Source organism: Tamandua tetradactyla, chromosome 12 (genome assembly GCF_023851605.1).
Source record: "Tamandua tetradactyla isolate mTamTet1 chromosome 12, mTamTet1.pri, whole genome shotgun sequence".
Classification (NCBI taxonomy): Eukaryota; Metazoa; Chordata; class Mammalia; order Pilosa; family Myrmecophagidae; genus Tamandua; species Tamandua tetradactyla.
In genome coordinates, this window is record NC_135338.1 from 55,154,948 (window position 1) to 55,180,002 (window position 25,055).

The 25,055-nt window shown below is 38.7% G+C and overlaps 1 protein-coding gene across 7 annotated transcripts in view; it reads left to right on the plus strand.

The window, feature by feature from the left end:
* The window catches only part of PPP4R4 (protein phosphatase 4 regulatory subunit 4), a 190,244-nt gene that overhangs the window by 524 nt on the left and 164,665 nt on the right, over nucleotides 1-25,055 (plus strand). For all 7 annotated transcript variants that reach the window (XM_077123440.1, XM_077123432.1, XM_077123436.1 and 4 more), the window contains exon 2: nucleotides 1,342-1,415. In XM_077123440.1, coding sequence (XP_076979555.1) covers nucleotides 1,342-1,415 — 74 coding nt within the window. The remainder of the gene's footprint in view (nucleotides 1-1,341; nucleotides 1,416-25,055) is intronic.

The following is a 25,055-nucleotide window of genomic DNA, read 5'->3' on the forward strand; positions in this document are numbered from 1 at the left end:
CCCCATCCCGAGGAACGGGCCCTTGATCCTATCGTCCGACCAGGGGCTTGCCTCATATACCCTGGTCCTCCTGAGGCGTCCTCGGCCCCTCGGATTTCTGAGGGGCCACTTGGGAGTCTACACTAGACCCCGGCCCAGCCCACCCAGGAGCAGCAGAGCCCCTTTTCCAAGCCAGCCGGGCGTCTCCCCCGCGTCGCCCTTCTCGGACAGCCCGGGCCCATGCCCTGCTGGAGCTTTCCCTCTCCCCTTCCCCCGCAGTTGGAGCCTCTTTCTCCAGGGGTCGGTCCCTTTCTGGGTCTTCCCGCTCCTTGGCCCCCTGGTGCCGCCGGGGTTCTGGCTTCAAGCCCATTTCTCAGTCAACACTGCCCCATCCACCTTCTCCACCCCACCGGAGACACCCCGATCCTATTCTCCCATCACCCTCGCCCTCCATCCGAGCAGGTTCGGGTCCCTTTGCCCCCAAGTCAGCCCGGGCCTCCCCTCACTTCCCAGTCAGCACCCGTACTCAGAGTCGTTCTTGTCCAGGTCTTCAAAGCAGTCTCCCGAGGGAACCCATTGCCCCCATCCTGAGTCATCGCACACCCTTTCCTCCCAGCCCCTCCAGGATGCGTCTCCTGGCTTTAGCTGGGACCCTGCTCCCCACCCCCTTGAGGGAGTAAACCTACAGCTTCCTTCCCTCTCACTCCCCCACCCAGCAGTCATCTTTCTCTAGCTTCACCAGAGGCTCCAACCCCACTGCTGGTAAACCTGCTTAACAGTCATCCTCTCCTCTAGCCCACCCCATTCTCTTAATAGCTCCCTTAGCGCTTTTCACTCCCACCTGCCGCAATATCTTTAATCATTGATTTCCATCCAGCCCGAGTTTATCCCCTTCCTTCCCCCAACTCCGATACTTCATCCTTTTCATTCCCTCTCCGTTGCATCCTTTATCCATCCCACTTTTAGCATTTCCTAGCATTTTCCTCCTAAGGTGGAAAATGCTGTAGGAACAACAGCCTTAGGGTATTAGAAATAAGAAGTATGTATATATTTTATACATGCATATAAAAATTGATTTCAGCAAGGTTCTGAAGCCACAATGTGATTCTCAAGCTGCAATCTAGAAGCTAGAAGAAGAGTGGGGGTGGGGTGGGGTATCAAAAAACAAGCAAAACCTTCACCACTCAAAATCAACAACTGAGACATGATTGTCTCTGTGAAGTCTCCAAGACTCCCCTGACACTTGATAGGTTTTCATCGATAACGCTGAATTGTGAAACTATTAGTTGATGCCTATAGAGGGTTACTGGGGGGCAAGACGGATGGGATGTTTGTGCATAATTTGTATTTTATACTTGACAGACACCAGAAGAAATAGAAAGACTGACAGTTGATGAAGACCTCAGTGATATTGAAAGGGCTATTTATCTGCTCAGGTATTTCCTAAATTCTTTCTCTGTAATTGCTGCTCTTTCCTTTTGGCAGCATCATTGAATACTTTCTGAGATGTCATGTTCTGGTTATGTTCAGATTTACTTAACCATTTGCACGGAGTACTTTTGCATACATAATAAATATGTTAAAAATTAGATTTGTGTATAGACTTACAAATTTTGAGAACTGAAATCAAATACGATACCTAACTTATAGAATGTTGTTTGGAGGAGTGAGAGCAGAATATTTTAAAGTAACTAGTGGTTTGAGTTGAACCTTATTCCCCCCCCCCCCCAGCTTTCGTTGTTCTCCCATAAGATTTAGTGAGTTTAGATGGGACTTAAGAGTATCCAATGATTAATTTTAAGTTCATTGTAGAGTATGGACATTATATACCATTTACTATGTAGGAAAAAATGCCCCCTAAAATGGTGGTGTTTGAATGTGCTATTCAGAGTATTCTGTTTATATTTCTTTTGCTATATGAGCTTTATAATTTTGCCTAAGGGACTTTTTTAAATGTCTACTCTTATTTAAGTTTCAACTATCTCACAAGTTCTACAGAATTGGTTATGACAAGTGGTTATTGCAATGGTTTACATTATTTTCTCTGAACTATATAAAAGTTTTGCTAACTTCTTACAAGCTAATGTGGTAAACATTAAGGAACATATTAAAATATTTAGGAAACAAATTTTTCTAAGGTGTTTGTGTATGTTTGCTTTACATTTTTTTTTCAATTTGTACAAATTTCCCCCTGCCTTTAGACAGATAAATCTTAACTTTTGTTTTGTTTTTTTTCAGAATCAAGTTTTGTAAACTGATGTTGTTAATCTCCCAGGATATTTGTCATCCTGGTTTCCTTAGTTTAGGCCTATTTTGCCAGTGTCAGATGCTGGCAAGTTTCTTATTCTTCTTTCTTGTTTATAGATCATGTTTCCAGTCCCGTGATATTCATTGAATGATTCTGTAAAAAAAAAAAATCCCTCATTATAACTTTCATTTTCTTAATTATTCTTTAGTTTACTGCTGGTATCTTGAGTTCTGTTCTTACTTTAGTCAGAATATTAGTATCTTTAGAGTTTAGACCATTTCTTCCAATTCTGTCATATTCAAAATTTCTGCATCTTAGACATTATGATGATGTCATTTTCCTCCCTCTTTTGGTAATGTGTAGTAGCATGTTCTCATCATTTTGTACCTATTCTTTTAAAAGAAAATTCTGTTGTATTTCTGTATGGATTAATGGTATGTGCTTTGTGTTTACCTAGAGAATAATGCCGTTTTTAATCTATTTTGATATTTTACTGTATTATACTTGAAGAAGTTTATTCTTCAAAAAAATTAACTTGTTAAAGACAGCAAATATTTGCTAACATTTGCCTTTCCCCCCAGTTCTTTTACTCTGAGTAGGTAGATAATTGATGAAAGCTTGGTTAAATTTCTTTTAACATATAATAGTTAATGATTTGAAATAAGTTCCTACCGGATCTTTTCCTTTAGTTTAAACACTGGCCCACAGTTGGGAAATGGAGACTTTGCTCTGTGTACTGTGCTATCACATATACACTTTATTCTAGGTATCAGTAACAAGGCTAGTTTATTTGTTTTCTATTTTGGATAATTTATTTGTTTTCTATTTTGCATTTATCGTTTGTTAGTGACCCAGGTTGTCTAAGTTGTATCTTTATTTCCCAGACAGAACATAAGTTTCTCTCAGTTCTGGAACTTACAAAGTCCTTATTGAGAGAGACTGGGAGGCCCACTCTTTCCCAGACAGGAGAGTTTTAAAAGAGATTCCATGTCTTCTTTAGTTTCTTGTAGCTCATCTACCTAGAAGGAGGTTTGCAAGGTGTCTCAGAAGGCAAACACTAGTTTGGTTGTGTGTGGGTCCTCTGGCTGAGCTCTTCTTTTGTATTTCTACCATTTTACCACTGCTTGGGGGAAAGCGGGATTTCACTATTAAGCCACCTTCTGAAGGGATGATGCCAAGATTGCCAAAAAAGTTTTTTCTTCTCTGGGATTCAGAGATGGGAGGTGGGGAGCGGGTTTGTGGCGTAGATTTGTTCCAAACTTTGCCTCTGTTAAAGGCTCCCCATCTGTTCTTATGTATTGCACCTTCTGTTTTGAATTTAATTTATTCTTTTTATCCATTTGTATTTCCCAATGCTATAGAACCTAATGCTGAATCATATTTTTTTCCTATTTCCATAATTTTTGGAAGCGCTTATTTTTGAGTGCTTAATCTTTTCCTCTGTATTGAATATTTAATATTCAGATTTATTTGCTTCCTGGTTTTGTGTGTCAGACTTGTTTCTTTAATTTTTCTCTTATTTTGCATATTAAATGCTATTTTGGAATACCATGTTCAATTGGAATTCAAAATAAAACATATAAGCATCAGGAAATGCTTTATATTGGTAAAGGTTCTAGTAACATTTAAGTCTAATATCTAAAAGAGCATTATATACAAAGAGTACTGTCATCTGGTGAAAAACCAATTAAACTGTTCATTATCTTACCTTAAAATATGAGAGGTCAATTATGAATGCTATTTTCATAATTAAGTTTAGAACATTATGGTATTTGAAGATTTGACACAGATTGATATATGGTTTTGTGTAAATATGATGCTGATATACCCGTCTGTGGCATTTAGCACTGAAGCAAAGCAACTTTCCTAATAATCACAGCTTGTGGCTTAGTCAAAATCACATCATAACATCTTTTTCCTGTTCCTTCCCTCTGTGATTTTGGCATGTATTTTAGGAATGCGCTTATCTTGTGAATAATTTTATTAGAGAAGAGTCCAAAGTGTATATACTGTGCTTTCATTAAGTACATTTTTAATCATTGCATATCTCTAATTACCTATCAGATAAATCCCAGACTCTTAAGCCTTGTATTCAGCATATCCCATAAGTGACTCCATGTAAGCTGTCAGTATGATCTTCCACCAGTGCCTCACTGTTAAAACAGCTTTACTAAGATACAGTTTATATACCATGCAGTTCGCCCAATTAAAGTGTTCAGTTCAATGGTTTTCAGTGTATTCACCATCACCATAATCAGTTTTAGAACATTTTTATTACCTCCAAAAGACACCTCATATCCATCCTCACTTCCTCCTAAAACCCCAGGCTCTGGGAATGACTAATCTATTTTCTGTCTCAATAGATTTGTCTTTTCCGGACTTTTCAAATTAAGTGAAATCATGCTATATGCAACCTTTTATGATTGGCTGCCTTCACTTAACATAATGCTTTCAAGATTCATCCCTGTTGTAGTACGTATCAGTACTTCATTAATTTTTATGGATAAATGGTATTTCATTATATAGAATATCACATTTCATTTACCCATTCATCAATTGATAGATATTTGGGTTGTTTCCACTTATTCCTTCACTTTTTGAAGCATGGCATCTTTACTGTTCCTTAGATTGATTGTGTTTATACTAAACTTTGTCTTTCCTCATCGTTGAATGCTCTTTTATTATACCTGTCCAATATTTACCTACCCAAGGATCCAGCTGTAATCTTGCATCTTTCATAAGACCTTCCCTAACTGCTAAAACCACGTCAGATCCCAGGCTTCTCTGAGCTCTCACATCACTTAATGGCTTCATCTCACAGTTGGCAATTAATTAATCATTGCTTTGCATTCTATAATCTGTTTGTGTACATTTTCTCAAATAGATTGGAAGGTCTTGGAGGGCAAGTCACAACCATTGTTGTTGTTTCATCCTTTATTGCTCTTTGCTGTTATGTAAATATGTACCTTTTAATAGAATAAAGTGTATTTATTCATTTTAAGGTGACCAAAATGCCAGATAAATTAAGCAACTTCTGGGGTGCAAGGGTAGTTCAGTGGTAGAATTCTTTCCTGCCATGTGGAATACCCGGGTTTGATTCCTGGTGCACATACTTCCCAGAAAACAAACAAGCAAAAGAAACAGTTCAACAAATGGTGCTGCAATAACAGGATACTCACATGGAAAAATAATGAACTGTGACTTCACCATACAGCATACAAAACAAACTGACAAAAAAAACCAGAAATAGATTGAGCAACTTCTGATTTTTTTGCATGGTAGGTGATAGAAGCAGTTAGACTTGGACTATATCTTATTCTAGCATTTATTATCTGTGTGACATGGGCAGATTACTTTTGGTTTTGAGCCCTGGTTTTCTCATCTGTAAAATGGAGATCATAGTTACTATTTCCTGGGCTTACTGTATTTATGTATAGAGCACCTGGCACATAGTACCCAATAAATGTTAATTTTCTTCCCTCTCCTTTCCCCTTTCAGGACTTCCTTGTTACTGAGGTACTCAGAATACATTTAAACCTTATTTTTAAAAAACTTTTTATTGTAGTAACAAATATATACCTCAAAATTTCCCATTTTAACCACATTCAGGTGGACAATTAAGTACTATTAATTTCATTCACAATATTGTGCTGCCATTACCACTATCTATTAGCTCTATTAAAGAGCTAATAATGTTGCCTTCTAATAATGTAATAAAGCTATAGACAAGTAAATTATATCAACTGAGGGTTATGTTAGCTATTCATTAACTTCCTTTGCAATTAGTACTTATCAGAAACAATATTCAAAAATTATAATTAAGCAGTTTTAACTGAATGATAATATAGTCAGCCTTATTACTGATCTTTTTTATAGATTTAATTTTCTTACAAATGATCTTATCTTAAATACTATTTGCTATTTATATTATGCATTAAATGTACTGTTTGGTTAATGTACTTGTCTTTTATGTTGCTTACTTTTAAAGTCACTTACAATTTGTAAGCCATTTTGCACTTTGCCTTCTTGAAATATTCAGATAAAGTACATCTTTAATTAGGAACTTTTCTCCTTTTTGTTCCCATTTTTTATTAGGAGTTAGTACTCCCCCTAGTGATATCAGAGAGTTAAATTTCTGCAGCCAACATGGTAAACTGTGGATATTGCTTATCACATTTAAGAATTCTGGTATCATTTTTCTTGCATTGCTAGAATCAGGTAGTAAATGAGGCAGTAAGGAAGAGCTCCAGTGATAAGCTTTATTACCTATCTTTTGTTTCATTTGTTTTATCTTTACCTATTCTATTGGCTATCCAAAATTGAAAAATGGTATGCAAATTTCCTTCACATGCCCATATTGTTAAGATTTTCAGTCACTCACACGTTTTACTTTCAGTTTTGTCTTGACTTAAAAAAAAATAATGCCATCAGCCATTTAGTACTGTTTCTGTGAAATATGAGAGTGAGTGTATAAGTGAGAAAAAAGGGGGGGCAGGGGAAGTTGGAAGGGGAGGGAAAGAGAATGTGTGTGTATGACAGAGTGGTGTGTTTATGAAGGAGTGTATGTGGTCTTGAGTGATCAGTATTGCTTGCCCAATTTTCTTGAGTGATGTTCAGGAGAGGTTTTTTTTAAACATTTACAGTTGGGACTGGTAGTTGGTTTGTTCATCCAGAAACATTGGTTAAAGTGGGAAATCATTAAAATGATACATACATTCAACATTCATTTAAAATATAAAACATAAATATACACTTGCCAATCTTTTGATGTCGAACCACGACCTTTTCTTTGAGTATGGTTCTGCTGATTACAATTGTCTCCTCTTTTTTGTGTAAATCACCCCATAATGCATTTACAGTTTTGAGTTCAAGTGTCTTAAAGTTGACAGTTTAAAGACGTCCTCCACTTATATCCAAAACCATAATCCTAATCTGTATGATTTACTCCTTGTCTTTTACAGATTGTCTTGTCCTTCTCTAATTCAATAGAAATGTTCTTTAGTGACTTGTCTTTGAGTTTTTCTAAAACTTTTAAGTTTGTTTTCACAGAAACAACCACCTTTTTGCAGTTGAATTTAATTAAATTATATATTTGCGGTATCCATTTATCAATTGAGATAAACTGTTTTGGGAACAAATACACATGACTGTTGATTAGGTTACAACTCAACTAGTGAGAGCAAAAGTGTGTGGGGTATTTTATAATAGCCTATGAGCTAAGAGTTTTCAGCTTGCCATTGGCAAGGGAGTGGACAGCAGTGTTGCTTAATTGAGTAAGTCTCTTAACACAGCAAACAACTTGAGAGAGATACTCTCCCTTTTCAAAGCACGTTCTCTGATGATCTTGCTTCCTTTTTATATACTCATGATACTTCTCTCTTGTCTCTATGCATTGAATTTGGTTCCATGGTCTGTTCTGTTTTGGTATGCTCTGTTCTCTTCATTTAGCTCTATGTACTTAAAAAAAGAGATTGATGAATTAGGAATATCAGTTTAAGAAATACTCTCAGGATATATTTCCTTTAGTTTTTAGAATAAACTTTCTGAAGTATAACATATGCAGCAATGTGCATAAGTTATAAATATACAGCCTGTTGAATTTTCAGAAATGAACATACCCATATAACCAACACGCAGATTAAGAAATAGAACATTATCTGTTCTGTTAGTTCTAGTTGCCTCCTTTGTACTCCCTTCCCATTTCTACTCCCCACCCATTCCTATCATCTATGGTGAATAGCAAGATAATAACTACTACCCTGACTTCTAATATTGTAGAGTAGTTTGACTGATTTGAATTTTACATAGTAGGAACCATAATACATATTCTTTTGCTCATTTTTTTTCCCAAAAAGGGATTCATTGTATGAAACAATGGATTGTTCATTATCATTGCTGTATAGCATTCCATAATGTGACTATACCATACTGTCTTTATTCATTCCACTGTTGATGGACATTTGGCTTCAGTTTCTGATTATTAGTTTTCAGTTTTGGCTGTTACAAATAATGCTGCTGGGAACACTCTTGTACATGTCTTTTGGTAAATGCATGTATGTTTTCCTTTTAGGTATCATCATATAAGTAAAATTATTGAATCATAAAAGATGCATATTTCCAGCTTAAAAGATAGTGGCAAACAGCTTTCTAAAGTGCTTTCACCAACATATACTCCTATCAGCTGCTACTGAGTACTTGTAGCCTATATATTTTTTAAGAAACAAAAGTAAGAAACTTTCTAGTACATAATTTCTAGCATCTCAATAATGAATTGCCTAGTTAATGATTAGCCTCCAGAAGTTTCTGTGTTTCTATGCATGTGTTTCTGTGTTTACTTCGATAATCTAACTCTTTACCTTTCTCTTCAAGGGAAGTTTTTACAATTACAGGTTTTTACAATTAGCCTTCACACTGCCAGCATGTTTGAATCTAACTCTTTGTTAGAAGAAGCTCTTCTTTTAGGAGATGAGACAGTTTATGTAGTAGTTTTTATTTGAGAGCTAGAAACAAAGTGGATATTGGAGTCCTTTGCTTGTTCCTGGGAGTATTATCCTAGCTGCTGTACTTTTAATAACTTCAAGAGGTCCTAATTAAAAAAAAAAATTCCCTAAGCTACCCAATGTGAAGACCATATACAAAAGACTTACCTGGATTTCAGCTGTATATCTTCCACTATCGTTGAGGCCAAATTACTTAAGTCCTTGGCAAATCCTGGATTCCCTGCTTTGGAAAAGTACTAGGTCTCTGAATGTAAGAGATTTAGAGATTATTTCCCATGTCCTTTCCCTCATCTTTTGTTATGAGAAAAACCATGGGAGGCATCTGTTTCTTTTTTTCTACTTACTGAAGCTTTAGAAGGTGTTTTAGTTTGCAAGCTGCGGGAATGCAATATACCAGAAATGTAATGGCTTTTAGGGGAATTTATCAAGTTGCTAGTTTACAGTTCTAAGGCTGTGAAAATGTCTAAATTAAAGCAAGGCTATAGAAATGTCCAATCTACGGCATCGGAAAATGGTATCTTAGTTCAAGAAGGCCAATGATCAGGATTTCTCTCTCAACTGGAAAGCACATGGTGAACATGGTGATGTCTGTTAGCTTTCTCTCCAGGATTCTTGTTTCATGAAGCTCCTTCAGGGTCATTTTCCTTCTTTGTTTCCAAAGTTCTCTGACTGTGTGAACTCTTGTGATTCTTTCCAAAATGGGTGCCTCTTAAATGGCTCCAGTAAGCAACCTCACCTTGAATGGGTAGAGACACATCTCCATGGAACCCATCTAATCAAAAGTTACCACCCCAAATTGGGTGGATCACATCTCCATGGGAACAATCAAAAAGCAATACTGAATGAGGATTGAAGGACATGGCTTTTCTACAGTCCACAACAGATTCAGACCTCTCATGGGATCTGTAGGAAAGCTTAAAAATGAAAAGTAAGCTATTTTCATTAATTTTAAGAGTGACCCATATACTGTCACTGAAAAACCCAGATCTTAATAATATGATGTAATTATGAGAGACTTGGTCTCTCTCCCTATAGTTTGCTTTTTCTGAAATGTCACATGAATACATTTGGGTCTGGCTTCTTTAACATAGCAAAACTCATTCTATGTGAACAAGTAGATCATTCCTTTTTATCCCTTAGTAGTATTCCAATGAATGTATGTGCCACAGTTTGTTAATCCATTCATCCATTGTAGGACCTCTCAATTACTTCTGATTTTTGGTGATTATGAATAAAGCTGCTGTAAGCATTAAAATGCAGTTTTTTTTTGTGTAAACATAAGTTGTCTTTCACTTGAATAAATACCTAGGAGTGGGATTGCCGGATAGCATGATAAATATTTAGCTTTGTAAGACCCTGTCAAACTGTTTTCCAAAGTGGCGGTAGTATTTTGTATTCCCACCAACAATGAACGGGAGTTCCTTTTGCTCTGCCTCCTCATCAGCTTTTGGGTTTATCAATTGTTTGGATTTTAGCCATTGTAATAGATTTGTAGTTGTATCCCATAAAATTAATTTCTCTAGTGATAATTGATATTGAACATCTTTCCACATACTTATTTGCCATTTGTGTATTTTCTTTGGTTATATGTCTGTTCAAATCTTTTGCCCATTTTTTAATTGCATGTTTGTTTGCATTATTGTTGAGTTTTAAGCATTTTTTTTATATAGTCTGGATGTGAGTCCTTTATCAGATATGTGATTTGAAAACATTTCCTTCCAGTGTGTGGTTTGTCTTTCCATTCTCTTAATAGTATCCTTTGTAGAGAAGAAGTTTTAAATTTCAATAAAGTCAAGTTTAACAATTTTTTTTTCTTTTGGGTATTGTGCTTTTGATTTTGTATTTAAAGTCTCATTGTCAAACTCAAAGTCATGCAGATTTTTCTCCTATGTTTTCTTTATAATTTTATGTTTTACATTTAGTTTTATGATCCATTTTGAGTTAATTTGCTTATGGTGTGAAGTAGGTGTCAAGGTTCTTTTTTTTAATCATTTGAATATCAAGGTTCCAATACCATTTGTTAAGAAGACTTCACTTTCTCCACTGAATTGCCTTTGTCCCTTTGTGAAAAATCAGTTGACTACTTTTTTGTGGGTCTTTCCTAAGCTTTCTTCTGTTCTGTGTGCTTGTTCTTTTGCCAATACCATACTGTCTTGATTACTGAAGATTTATAGTAAATCTTGAAATTGGGTAATGTGAATTGCCTTATTAAAAAATAATAAGTTTTATTATTATTATTACAGCTTCTTTACTTCTCTGTTTAAATTTTAAGATCAGCTTGTTAATATCTTGGGATCTTGACTGAGACTGTGGATTTTGTAGCTCAAATTAGGGAAAATGACATCTTAACTAATATTGGGTCTTCAATTTTGAACATAGTCTATCTCTCATTTATTTAGTTGTTCTTTGATTTCTATTTTCAGTGTTCTATATTTTTTAGTATTTTAAGAACCTGTACATGTTTTGTTATATTTATGTCTAAATAGTTTTTTGGGTATTACTAGAAATGGAATGTTTTTGTTTTTAATTTCAAATTCCAATTGTCAAATGCTGGTATTTAGGGATACAATTGACGTTTGCTTATTGACCTTGTTTCTTGTAACCTTGATAAACAGACACATTAGTTCCAGAATTTTTTTTTTTTGTATATTCTTTGGGATTTCCTCCATAGGCAATTAGGTTGTCTATGAATAGTCAATTTTATTTCTTCTTTTCCAGTCTGTATGCTTTTCCTTTATTTTTCTTGCCTTATTGCACCATGTGCTAGTTTGTAAGTGTTGTGTACCCCAGAAAAGCTATACCCTTTAATCCTGACTCAGTACTGTAGGGTGGAAACCCTTTTGATTAGATCATCCCCATGAAGATGTGATGCTCCAAATTGTGGGTGTGGCCTTTTAGTTAGGTGGAGATGCAACTCTACCCGTTCAAGGTGGGTCTTGATTAGTTTACTGGAGTCCTTTAAAAAGAAGACACTTTGAAGAAACCTCAGATGCGGATGCTTGGAGAACAGTTGATTCAGAGTTGACAGAGGCACAGACGTTTGAAGATACTTGGAGTGCCAGTGGAGATAGCAAAATGCCTAGACACAGGCAGAGCCCAGCAGACGTTGCCATGTGCCTTCCCATGAGATGCTAAGCAAGCCAAAACCCAGAGTTGTACCCTGGAGGAGCTAAGTGAAGGCCCACAGATGCTTGGTAAGGCAACCCCACAAAAAACAGAGGCTGAAAGCAATGGAGCCCAGATGCCACATGCCTTCCCAACTGATAGAGATGTTCTGGACCCTTTCTTGAGTGAGGGTAATCTCTTGTTGGTACCTTAATTTGGACATTTACACGGCCTTAGAATTGTAACTTGCGACTTATTAGATTCTCTTTTTAAAAGCTGTTCTATTTCTGGTATATTGCGTTTTGGCAGTTTAACAAGCTTAATACAGACTGGCTAGGACTTCCAATAGATTATTATATAGGAGTAGTGAAGAGGACAATTCAACCTTGTTCCTGACCTTAGGGACAAAGTATTCACTCTCTTAGCATTAAGTGTGGTGTTATACACCCTTTATTACGTTAAGGAAGTTCCCTGTATGCCTGGTTTGCTGAGAGTTCCCATCATCAGTGGGTATTGAATCTTTACAAATGCTTTTTCTGAATCTATTAAAATGATATATGTTTTTTCTTAATTAGTGGTTTTGTTTTGTTTGTTTTTTTACATGGGCAGGCACTGGGAAACGAACCTGGGTCTCTGACATGGCAGGTGAAAACTCTGCCACTGAGCCACCAATTACCCTTAATTAGTGTTTTAATATGGTGAATTGCACTGATCAATTTTTGGTAAACCAGGTTTGTGTGCTTGGGATAAACCCTACTTGGTTATGATGTATTAGACTTTTTATATAGTTTTCGATTCTATTTGCTAATATTTTATTGAGGATATTTGCATCTATGTTCATGGGAGATATTGGTTTACAGTTTCTTTTCTGGCAATGTCTTTGTCTAGTTTGGGTATCAGGTATAATAAATGACCTGGAAACTGTTTTTTCATTTTCTAGAAAAGATTTTATAGAATTAGTATTATTTCTTCCTTAAATTTTAGGTAAAAATCACCAGTTACACCACTTGGGCCTGAATTTTCTTTTCTGAGAGTTTTTAAACTAAAAATTCAATTTCTTTAATAGATGTATGGCTGTTCATGTTATCTGTTTCTTCTTGAGTGAGTTTTGGTGGTTTATGTCTTTCAAGGAATTGTTCTATTTAATCTGTATTATCAAATTTATGAGTATAAAGTAATTCTAGTACTTCCATATACTTTTTCTCTTATTTAATTTCTTCAGAATATTTTAATCTTGAAACCCAAATTGTTACTTTTGGAAAGGGAAAAACGAGAGATATGAAGATACAAACATTTCATTTCATTTAACTTATGGTATAGTGAGTCACTTTTGTAAGCAATGCTTTTTTTCTTTGTAGAAAAGAAGAAATTAAGAAACAAATAGCACCATTAAAGAATACATGATCCCTGTATACTGTGTAAAATATTGTCTAAAAATTTTAGAATACTTGTTGCACTGAATCACATTTAGTCAGGTGGCAAGCATAAGAGTATTAAATTGTAGCAGTCTTTCTGAATCAGCTGCTTTCTGTCTGAGGAGTTCACACACCTTTTCTGAGCTTTTTCTCTAGGAATAATATATTCTTTGATGAAGGACTGAAGGAGGATTTTATTTTTCTGTATGCTGCCATAAAACATCTGTGTGTGTTCAAGGCCTTTGCTACCAGTCTATATATGTCATGTGTTTTACATTTGGGTTGATTTCTTATTTTGTTGTTACACTGTAAGAGTAATACTACCATTAAAAGAAGAAATTAAATGTCTAACGTCAAACAGATGAAACATTCAGAATACTAACTGAAAAAAAAGCACACACATTTAAAAACAAAACTGTACTGAAATATGAATCAGATTAGGTTTCTATGAAGCAGGGGAGAAAAATACAACAGTACTAGAAAATTATGGCAACTATGTTGTATTAGTTTTCTAGGCTGCTCAAAGCAGATACCATAAAATGGATTGACTTTAACAATGGGAATTTATTAGCTTACAAGCTTACAATTTTGAGGCCATGAGAATGCCCAAATCAAGCCATTATCAAGGAGATGCTTTCTTCCCAAAAATCTGCTGCTAGAGATCCTTGAGTCCTCTGCCACATAGTGAGGCACATGGCAACATCTGCTGTTCTGTCTCTTTTCTTCAGGTATCCTTGCTTCCAGCTTCTTGCTTCAGTGGCTTTCTTTGTCTCTCTCTGAATCATCCCTTTTATAAAGGACTCTAGTAAAAGGATTAAGACCCACCTTGGACCACACCTTGACTGAAGTAACCTAATCAAAAGGTCCTACTTACAATAGGTTTACACCCACAAGAATGGATTATCTTTTAGAACATGATTTTCTGTGGTACATACAGTTCCAAACCACCACACAAGTAAAGGATTTTCTTTGAACATTCATGAACAGTATAAATACAACAAAGTTTTTCTATAGTCTAAATTATTTTGCTTCTATCAAATATAGTACAATGCCAAATAGTATGTGCTATGAAAAAACAGCTTCTTTAAATTAAAATAAAAATGCTTTTTGTTCACTTTACAGTGGCAAAGCATGAGAACTGAATACAATAGGATTTTTATGTTCGGTGCTATTTTGGCTACCTTGGCCCCTGACAGTCTAATGATTTCCTTTCCTAGAACTCTTCACATTGTTCTCCGGAAACACAGGGGTTTGTTGTCTTTGGACTCTGCTCCTTCAGCAGGGTATTCTTGCTGGACAGTCAAAATGGTTCTGGCATTCAACACCTTAGAGAAGATACAACCCTAAGCTTTGCTTCAAGTTTTTATAATGTGGGAATTCTCCGTAGCATGGAGGAACAGGGTAACCAGAGGCCACAATAATTTCTTCTTTTGAAATTGTGCGAGAGTTTATAAAGAAAATGGGGCTGCAGCATCATGGAGTTTTACTCTTTGTTACATTATAAAACACCATATGCATCAGACTATTCATTTTTGTATGTTTATTTTTCATTGAGAAGGAATAGCCAAGGTCCAGAAATCAACTAAACCCCCCTTCATAGCTCACCCCAGAAACACATACCACCACAAAAATCTTTGTAGCAAAGGCTCAACCTCATAAGTTTGTTTTTAAGTTTTTTACTTTGAATTAAGGAAATATATGTATAGCTATGATGCTCAGTTCACCAAAATTCCTTCTGTTCTCAGTTGAATTTTTGAGTTAAGAAAAGTTCCAAAAAAATGGTTTTGCATCAGACTGCTCTTATTAACATGCCATTATCTAAATGTCTTTATGAACCTCAAGCATATGCATATCATAAAGGAGGGGGGCTGGGAAGTAGCAGATTTTCCTAACCCTGCTCCCAAAGTGCTATTAGGGGAATACATCTTTTTGAGACTCAAAAATATAGACATTGCATGTTACATGTGCAAGTACTATTCCTATAGGGATATAATAGTGTCTAATAATCAGGGTAATACACACATTAAATTTTGCATATTACCTACAATGACCACGTAGAAAGTAACAAAGTAACTCCATCTACTCACAAGTAGTGTATTAGTTAGGGTTCTCTAGAGAAAAAGAATCAATAGGAAACACTTGTAAATATAAAATTTATAAAAGTGTCTCATGTAACCATGGAAAGGCAGAGACCAAAATCCGCAGGGCAGGCTGTGAAGCCAATGATTCCGATGGAGGGTCTAGATGAACCCCACAAGAGAGGCTCGTCAGCCGAAGCAGAAAGAGAGCCTGTCTCTTCCCAAACCTCCTTAAAAGGCTTCCAGTGATTAGATTAAGCATCACTCATTGCACAAGACACGCCCCTTGGCTGATTACAAATGGAATCAGCTGTGAATGCAGCTGACATGATCATGATTTAATTCTATGAGATATCTTCATCACAACAGACAGGCCAGCACTTGCCCAACCAGACAAACAGGTACCACCACTTGGCCAAGTTGATACATGAACTTGACCATGACAGTCTGCCCCTTGTCAACTTGGCAGCTATGCATACCGCCTTAAACCATACCTAATTTCTACATTAAAAACAATAAAACACACATTTTTTTCTTTCACCTAACAATACTCAACTGTCCTGCATATAACTGGAAACACATTAAATCTCTCCAGAATAGGGTGCAAATCCTTGGACAACATTCATTCTTAAACTTGATATCTTACAACTTAAATAGTATAATATGAACAAAACAGCTTTACTGTCCTCGTTTCTGTAACTGATCATGTGGCTGAAGTTAATATTTATCACTACTTTCTTCCACTACCCATTCCATGTTCCCTTTACCCTAAGCAAGCACTTCAGCTGGCCGTGGTTCTTTGCTTGGTGGGGTGACCCAAACCTTCATTCCTGAAGTTTCAGAGACATTGGTAGTCCTGCCTGTATTGGGTTGTTGCAGTTTTCCATTGATTTTAATCACAGGGCATGGTAGTACTAAAAGATGCCCCAGGGGATCTCCTATATTCCAAGAAAACTCTTTTTTACATCCATTGTGTAGTTGCAGTCTGTTCTAGTTTGCTAGCTGCTGAATGCAATATACCAGAAACGGAATGGCTTTTAAAAAGAGGAATTTAATGAGTTGCTAGTTTACAATTCTAAGGCTGAGAAAATGTCCCAATTAAAACAAATTTATAGAAATGTCCAATCAAAGGCATCCAGGGAAAGATACCTTGGTTCAAGAAGGCCAGTGAAGTTCAGGGTTTCTCTCTCATCGGAGAAGGCACATGGCAAATGCAGTCACAGCTTCTCTCTTGGCTGGAAGGGCACATGGCAAGCAAGGCATCATCTGCTAGCTCTCTCTCCTGGCTTCCTGTTTCATGAAGCTCCCAGGAAGGCGTTTTCCTTCTTTATCTCCAAATGTCGCTGGCTAGTGAGCTCTCTTCTTCTTGCGACTTTGTCGTTCTTCTCTGGCTCTCTCTGAATCTCTTCATTCTCCAAAGTGTTTCCTCTTTTATAGAACTCCAGAAACTTCTCAAGACCCACCCACATGGGTGGAGACATGTCTTCATCTAATCCAGCTTCACAATCACTCTTGATTAAATCACACATCGAGGGAGATGATCTGATTACAGTTTCAAACATACAGTATTGAATAGGGATTATTCTACCTTTATTAAATGAGATTTTGAAAAAACATGGCTTTTCTAGGGGACATAAATCCTTTCAAACCAGCACATTCTACCCTCTGGACCCTAAAAAAAGACATGCTTTCCCTATATACAAAATACATTCATTTATAACATTATCAGAAAATCTTAAACCATTTTAGTAGCAATATACATGAAATACAAAGTTAGAAACATGCAAACTCCTACCAAAGGCAAAACAAAAAACAAAACAAAACAAAACAAAAAACAAGCATGGTCTGTTCTAAGGCAAAATTATCCTCTGGCTTTGGACCTTTGAAAACTCATAACAAGTTATTTGCTGCCAATATACAAAGGAGGAACAGTCATAGAATACATATACATGTTTTCATAGGGAGGAAGGAACACAGAGTTCACTGGACACATACAGTTTCAAAAACCCACAGGGCAAAGTCCATTAGATTTCAAAGTCTGAGAATCATTTATCCTCAAGGCTTCTGAAAGCAGCAGTCCCACCCTTTCCAAGGACCTATGAAAAGGCCTGCCTCTCTCTGAATGCAACGTTGGGGGACACTGGGGAGACCACCTTTTTCTCAGCGCCACCCTCTCCAAGCATTGGGGCTGCACCCGGGCTCTCTGCCATCTGTAGGGCACACTCTCAACCCCACCATGTGGTGATAGTCAGTCTCTCCCCAAACCCCAAGGAATGTGCTTCACCCTCTTCAAGGCCTGAGGCAGCATGACTCTTCCACTGCAATGAGGTGGAAGGCCCATTCTCTGCCTTTGGGGCAAACTCACCCTCTTCACGGGCTTGGGTGGTTCCCCTCTCCATGCCCAAGGCTTATTGACTTCAGACCTAAGCCTCCATGGTTTTGCCTCTGAAGTTATTTTTCCTCCAATGTGTCCCTTCTCTGAACCCCCAAGTCCAGACTAGCAGTGGCTCTGTTTATATAGGTCCCACAGCACTCTTGTTGGCTTTCAATGCAGTAGCCTTGGATCATGCCCATCAGACATACGGACTTTCCACAAATCCTTCCTGGATAACTCCATGTCCGATCCTGGCTTTCTCTGAAATGGCTTACTGGCTCCACATCTGGCCATATTCTCACATGGGGCACTATTCACTGGGGTCTCCCTTCCTGGAACCCAGAATTTTCCAGGACATCAATTTCTGGTTTCTTTGTACCCAAGAGTTCAGTTTTCAGCTTCTCTTTCTCCTGTCACATTTCAGTATAAGCTGTGAGGAGAAACCAGCCTACACTTTCCACATTTCACTTGGATATCTCTTCTGCTAAATATCCAAGTTCATGGCTTTTAAATCTGCCTTCCAGTCAAAGCCACTAGTCAATTTTGCCAGATTTATCTGCCGTTTTAAAACAAGGCTCATCTTCCTTCCAGTCTATAATAACACATGCCTCATTTCTGTCTAATTATCAGAAGTGTCTTTAGAGTCCACAGTTCTACCAACAGTCTCTTCAGAGCATACTAGGCCTTCTCTATCAAACTTCTCACAAGTCTTCCAGAATCTTCCCCTTATCCATTTAAAAAACATTTCCAACATGTTTGATATTTGCAAACTGCAGCAGCACCCCACTTCTGGTGCCAAAATCTGTTCTAGTTTGCTAGCTGTCAGAATGCAGTATACCAGAAACAGAATAGCTTTTAAAAAGAGGAATTTAATGAGTTGCTAGTTTACAGTTCTAAGGCCAAGAAAATGCCCTAATTAAAACAAATTTATAGAAATGTCCAGTCAAAGGCATCCAGGGAAAAGATACCTTGGTTCAAGAACGCTGATGAAGTTCAGGGTTTCCCTCTCATCCGAGAAGCCACATGGCAAACACAGTCACAGTTTCTCTCTTGGCTGGAAGGGCATATGGTGAGCAAAGCATCATCTGCTAGCTTTCTCTCCTGGCTTCCTATTTCATGAAGCTCCCCGGGAGGCATTTCCCTTCTTCATCTCCAAAGGTTGCTGGCTGGTGGACTTCTGCTTCTTGTGGCTGTGTTGTTCTGCTCTGCTGTCTCTGAATCTCTCATTCTCCAAAATGTTCTCTTTTTTATAGGACTTCAGAAACTTCTCAAGACCCACTCAAATGGGTGGAGACATGTCTTCACCTAATCCAGCTTCACAATCGCTCTTGATTAAATCACATCTCGAGGGAGATGATCTGATTACAGTTTCAAACATACAGTATTGAATAGGGATTATGAAATGGGATTTTGATTAAAACATGGCTTTTCTAGGAGACATAAATCCTGTCAAACCAGCACACAGTCCTATTCCCCCTGATAGTCAGGGTTAATCACCCCAGCCAATAATGTAATCCCCTTCTCGGCTTGTTGATCCAGGGGCATGAATAGCCCAAAGTGACCAGGTGGCAGTCTTAGATTCCAGTTCAATGGAATCATTGTTGTTTTTCCTGATGGGAGCACTCCCCCTTTTGGAACTAAAACCTGTAGACCAGCAGAGCTCAAGGTCACAGAGACAGGAAGCAGAAATTTTCCTAGTGGATTACTTGGGATAAGAGTGAGTGCTGCCACTCCCATTTACACCCCTTGGTTCCTGGACCCATGGATCCTGGCTATGGGAGAAACAGCACCATACAGTGGATGCTGATTCAGAGCATATGCAGCTTCCTGGAGAACATTACCCCAGCCCTTCAAGGTATTGCCCCCTAGTTGGCACTGTAGTTCAGTTTTCAAAAGGCCATTCCACCGTTCTATGAATCTAGCTGCTTCTGGGTGATAGGGAACATGGTAAGACCAGAGAATTCTATGAGCATGTGCCCATTCCTGAACTTCATTTGCTGTGAAGTTTGTTCCTTGATCAGAAGCAATGCTGTGTGGAATACCATGATGATGGATATGGCATTCTGTAAACCCACAGGTGGTAGTTTTGGCAGCAGCATTGCGTGCAGGGAAAGCAAACCCATATCCAGAGTACGTATCTACTCCAGTTAGAACAAATCACTGTCCCTTCCATGAAGGAAGTGGTCCAGTGCAATTAACCAGCCACCATGTAGCTGGCTGGTCACCTCAGGTAATGGTGCCATATTGGGGGCTGAGTGTGGGTCTCTGCTGCTGGCAGTTTGGGCACTCAGCGATGGCTGTAGCCAAGTCAGCCTTGGTGAGTAGAAGTCCATGTTGCTGAGCCCATGCATAACCTCCATCCCTACCACCATGACCACTTTGTTCATGAGCCCATTGGGCAATGACAGGAGTTGCTGGGGAAAGAGGCTGACTAGATTCCACAGAATGGGTCATCTTATCCATTTGATTATTAAAACCTTCCTCTGCTGAAGTCACCCTCAGTGTGCATTCACATGGGACACAAATATGTTCATGTTTTTAGCCTACTCAGAAAGCTCTATCCACATACTTCTTCCCCAGACCTCTTTGCCACCAATTTTCCAATTATGGTCTTTCCAAGTCCCTGACCATCCAGCCAAACCCTTAGCAACAGCCCATGAGTCAATATACATATAGCACCTCTGGCAAGTTCTTCCAAGCAAAATGAACAGCCAGGTGCACTGCTTGAATTTCTGCCCACTGGAAGGATTTCCCCTCACCACTGTCCTGCAAGGACATCCTAGAAAGGGGTTGTAGTGCTGCAGCTGTCTGCTTTCTGGTGGTACCTGCATATTGTGCTGAACCATCTGTAAACAAGGCCTAAGTTTTCTCTTCCTCAGTCTATTCACTGTAATGAACTCCCCAAGAGGCCATAGCTCTGCTCAGGGAAAGAGAAGATAACATGGCCAGATCAGAGACAATGGGCATTTGGGCCACTTCCTCATGTAATTTACTTGCGCCTTCAGGACCTGCTCTGGCCCTATCTTGTATATACCATTTCCATTTTACAATAGAGTGTTGTTGTGCATGCCAAGCTTTGTGGCTTGGTGGGTCAGACAACACCCAGCTCATGATAGGCGACTCAGGTGTCATGGTAACTTGGCTCATGGTTAAGCATTCAGTCTCTATTAAGGCCCAGTAGCAGGCTAAAAGCTGTTTCTCAAAAGGAGAGTAGTTATCTGCAGCAGATGGTAGGGCTTTGCTCCAAAATCCTAAGGGTCTGTGTTGTGATTCTCTTGTAGGGGCCTGCCAGAGGCTCCAAACAGCATCTCTATTTGCCACTGACACTTTTAGCACCATTGGATCGCTGGATCATATGACCCAAATGGCAAAACAGCTTGTACAGCAGCCTGGACCTGTTGCAAAGCCTCCTCTTGTTCAGGTCCCCACTCAAAATTAGCAGCTTTTCTGGTCATTCGATAAATGGGCCAGAGTAGCACACCCAAATGAGAAATATGTTGTAGCCAAAATCCAAAGAGACCAACTAGGCATTGTGCCTCTTTTTTGGTTGTAGGAGGGGCCAGATACAGTAACTTATCCTTCACCTTAGAAGGGATATCTCAACATGCCCCATACCACTGGAAACCTAGAAATTTCACTGAGGTGGAAGTCCCATGTATCTTTGTTAAATTTATCTCCCATCCTCTGACACACAAATGCCTTACAAGTAAGTCTAGAGTAGTTGCTACTTCTTGCTCACTAGGTCCAATCAACATGATATCATCAATATAATGGACCAGTGTGATGTCTTGTGGGAGGAAGAAATGATCAAGGTCTCTGCGAACAAGATTATGACATAGGGTTGGAGAGAGTTGATATACCCCTGAGGTAGGACAGTGAAAGTATATTGCTAACCTTGCCAGCTGAAAGCAAACTGTTTCTGGTGGTCCTTACTAACAGCTATTGAGAGAAAAGCATTTGCCAGATCAATAGCTGCATACTGGGTACCAGGGGATGTATGGATTTGCTCAAGCAAGGATATCACATCTGGAAAAGCAGTTGCAATTGGAGTTACCACCTGGTTGAGCTTACGATAATCCATGGTCATCCTCCAAGACCTACCTGTTTTCTGCACAGGCCAATTAGGAGAATTCAATGGGGATGTGGTGGGAATCAGCATCCCTGCATCCTTCAAGTCCTTAGTGCCTTTAAGTCCAGTCAGTATAGAAAACCATTTATAAAAACCCATTTTTAAGATTCTTTTCTTAAGAACCACTCCTGGTACCAAGTTGTATTAGTTAGAGTTCTCCAGAGAAACAGAATCAACAGCAAACACTCGCAAATATAAAGTTTATAAAAGTGTCTCAGGTAAATGTGGAAATGCAGAGTCCAGAATCCGAAGGGCAGGCTGTGAAGCTGATGATTATGATGGAGGGTCTGGATGAATTCCAGAGGAGAGGCTCGCTGGCTGAAGCAGGAAGAGAGCCTGTCTCTTCTGAATCCTCCTTTAAAGGCTTCCAGTGATTAGATTAAGCATCACTCATTGCAGAAGACAATCATTGCAGAAGATTTCAAATGGAATCAACTGTGAATGCAGCTGACATGATCATGATTTAATTCTGAGATGTCCTTATTGCAACAGACAGGCCAGCACTTGCCCAGTCAGACAAACAGGTACCACCACTTGGCTAAGTTGACACATGAACCTGACCATGACAGGCAGATGCTTGTGGAAATGAGAAAACTAAGAACCTATTAGTCTAATTCAGATGTACTGGCTCTTTTTTTTTCATTAGTGAAGCTGTGGATTTAGAAAGATCATGAATAATATGCACGGTTGCCATATACCACCTATTATTAACATTTTGCATTGTATGGCGCATTTGTTACATGTGATGAAAGCAGTTCAACAGTTGAAGGTTCATGGTTTAAGTTTAATAAATTGACTTTGGTTAGCTGGTGTCCTCCTTTAGAGTTCAGTTATCCTTTCAGGAATGTCAGCCCAAGGTGAATGCAAAGTGCATGTCCTCCTTGTCTTTTTTTTGGGCCTCTGTCTTGTCCTGGGCTTGTGTTTGCTATGGCCTTGGGAGTTTCCCTAGTTACAGGAGTTTGAATGCCCTTCTTCCCAGGAAACAGATCTCTCTCTCTTGGGTCTTCCACTGCAGGTTTAAAGCAGGTAAGTCTTTCTTCCAGTTTGTTCACCTCAATTGTTTTATATACTATGTTCATTGTTTCATGTTGCTTTGGCCTGTAGAGCAAATTCTGAGAATGGGGATCAGGCCAGATAGGAGTTTCTTAAGTCAGTTTTTCCAGCTGGAGCAAGGCGAGGGACTCACAAAGAGGGTGTATGCCAGCTCCAAACTGCCTTGGGAAGGGGATGAGACAGGGGTCAGGAAGGATGTCAGGAGCTTCTTCCATGGCTCCATAAAGCTGTGCTTTCTTGACTTGGCCCCTGCGAGACAGTGCAGCCTTGAACTGTCCTCCGCAGCTCTGAGGAAGCATATTGTCTTCAAGTCTCCTCCACTGTCTTTGTCCAGGGTGAGTTGGAACAATGGCTGCTCTCAGAGCTGGGCCCCAGTGTTCTGATGTAGCTAATCTAAAGCAGTGTTTCATGTGATTGGACCTTTACCACCACTACCACCCCTCACAGAACTTGGGCAACTGGATTTTTATGTTCATTTATAGCACCAGTAAGCTATGCCAAGGGCTGAACTGCCACAGGAGTGGGGGATGGATGACAATAACTGCCAGAGCATTTTACTGGTATTTACCATAATTTACCATCTTTTCTTCTGCTCTTCCCTGGTTGTTGTAGAGTGTTCTGTTCGACTCCAGAGTTTAAAAACTTGATTTAGGCATTTCCTGCCTATATAATGGTTGTTTCTGGTGGAGGGAGCTTCTTATTCTGCTATCTTCACACAATTTCCAATTATACTTTTTTTTAAAACTTTTTTATTGTGTAGTATAACATATATACAAAGCAAAGAAATAAAAAAAGCAATAGTTTTCAAAGTACTCTTCAACAAGTGGTTATAGGACAGATCCCAGAGTTTGTCATGGGCTACCATACCTCTCATATTTTTCCTTCTAGCTGCTATGGAATATAGGAAGCTAGAGGGCTTAAATAGTTTTTTATCATCACAATCGACTTTTTTTCCTTCTGTTTTTGTGAACAATGACATATATGCAAAAAAAGCTATAAATTCCAAAGCACAGCACCACAATTAGTTGTAGAACATATTTCAGACTTTGACATGGGTTATAGTGTCACTGTTTTAGGTTTTTACTTCTAGTGCTCTAAAATACTAGAGACTAAAAGAGATATCAATTTAATGATTCAGCAATCATATTCATTTGTTAAGTCCTATCTTCTATGTATAATTCCGCTATTACCTTTGATCTTTCCATACCGCTCTTTGGTGTTGTTTGGGCTATGGCTGTTCTAAATTTTTGCTATTAGAAGGGTCTGTCACTAATATGGGGTAGGGAGATGGAACTCTCTGATGTTCTGGAGAGGTTGGGCTAGGTTTCAGGACTCATCTGGACCAGGGACCTATCTGGAGGTTATAGGTTTCTGGAAAGTTACTCTAGTGCCTGGAACCCTTGTGGAATCGCATATATTGCCCTGGGTGTTCTTTAGGATTGGCTGGAATGCTCTTGGTTGGGGGTTGGCAGGTTATGACAGGTAGTAAGGTCTACCTGAAGCTTGCGTAAGAGCAACCTCCAGAGTAGTGTCTTAACTATTTGAACTCTCTCTGCCACTGATACTTTATTAATTGCACTTCTTTTCCCCTTTTTGGTCAGGATGTAATTGTTGATCCCACGGTGCCAGGTCTGGATTCATGCCTGGGAGTACTCTCCCATGTTGCCAGGGAGACTTTCACCCCTGGATGTCATGTCCTATGTACGGGGGAGGGCAATGGTTTCACTTGCAGAATTGGGCTTAGAGACACTGAGGCCACTTCTGAGTAACTACAGAGGTCCTCCAGAAGTAACTTTTAGGCATGCCTGTAGGTGGTCTAAGCTTCTCTGCTACCTACATAAGCTTCATAAGAGTAAGCCTCATGATCGAGGGCATGGCCTATTGATTTGGGTATCCCTAAATTTTGACATAGTATCAGGGGATTCCCTGATGGTAAGGTTTAATAGTTCCATATTCTTTCTCTCTCCCTCAGGGTACTTTGCTAATACTTTTTGATTATCTGCTTAATATACTCTAGGATGTTTTCAGGCATTACAGCATTCTATATGGGATTAAAGGACCTCTTTCTTATTCTGTGCTTCCTGTGTTTCAGTTGTTCAAATGAGCTATGCAGATACGTTGAATTAGATTGTGCACTATAGAAAATTTCAGTTCCAGATCAAATAAAACTTTCT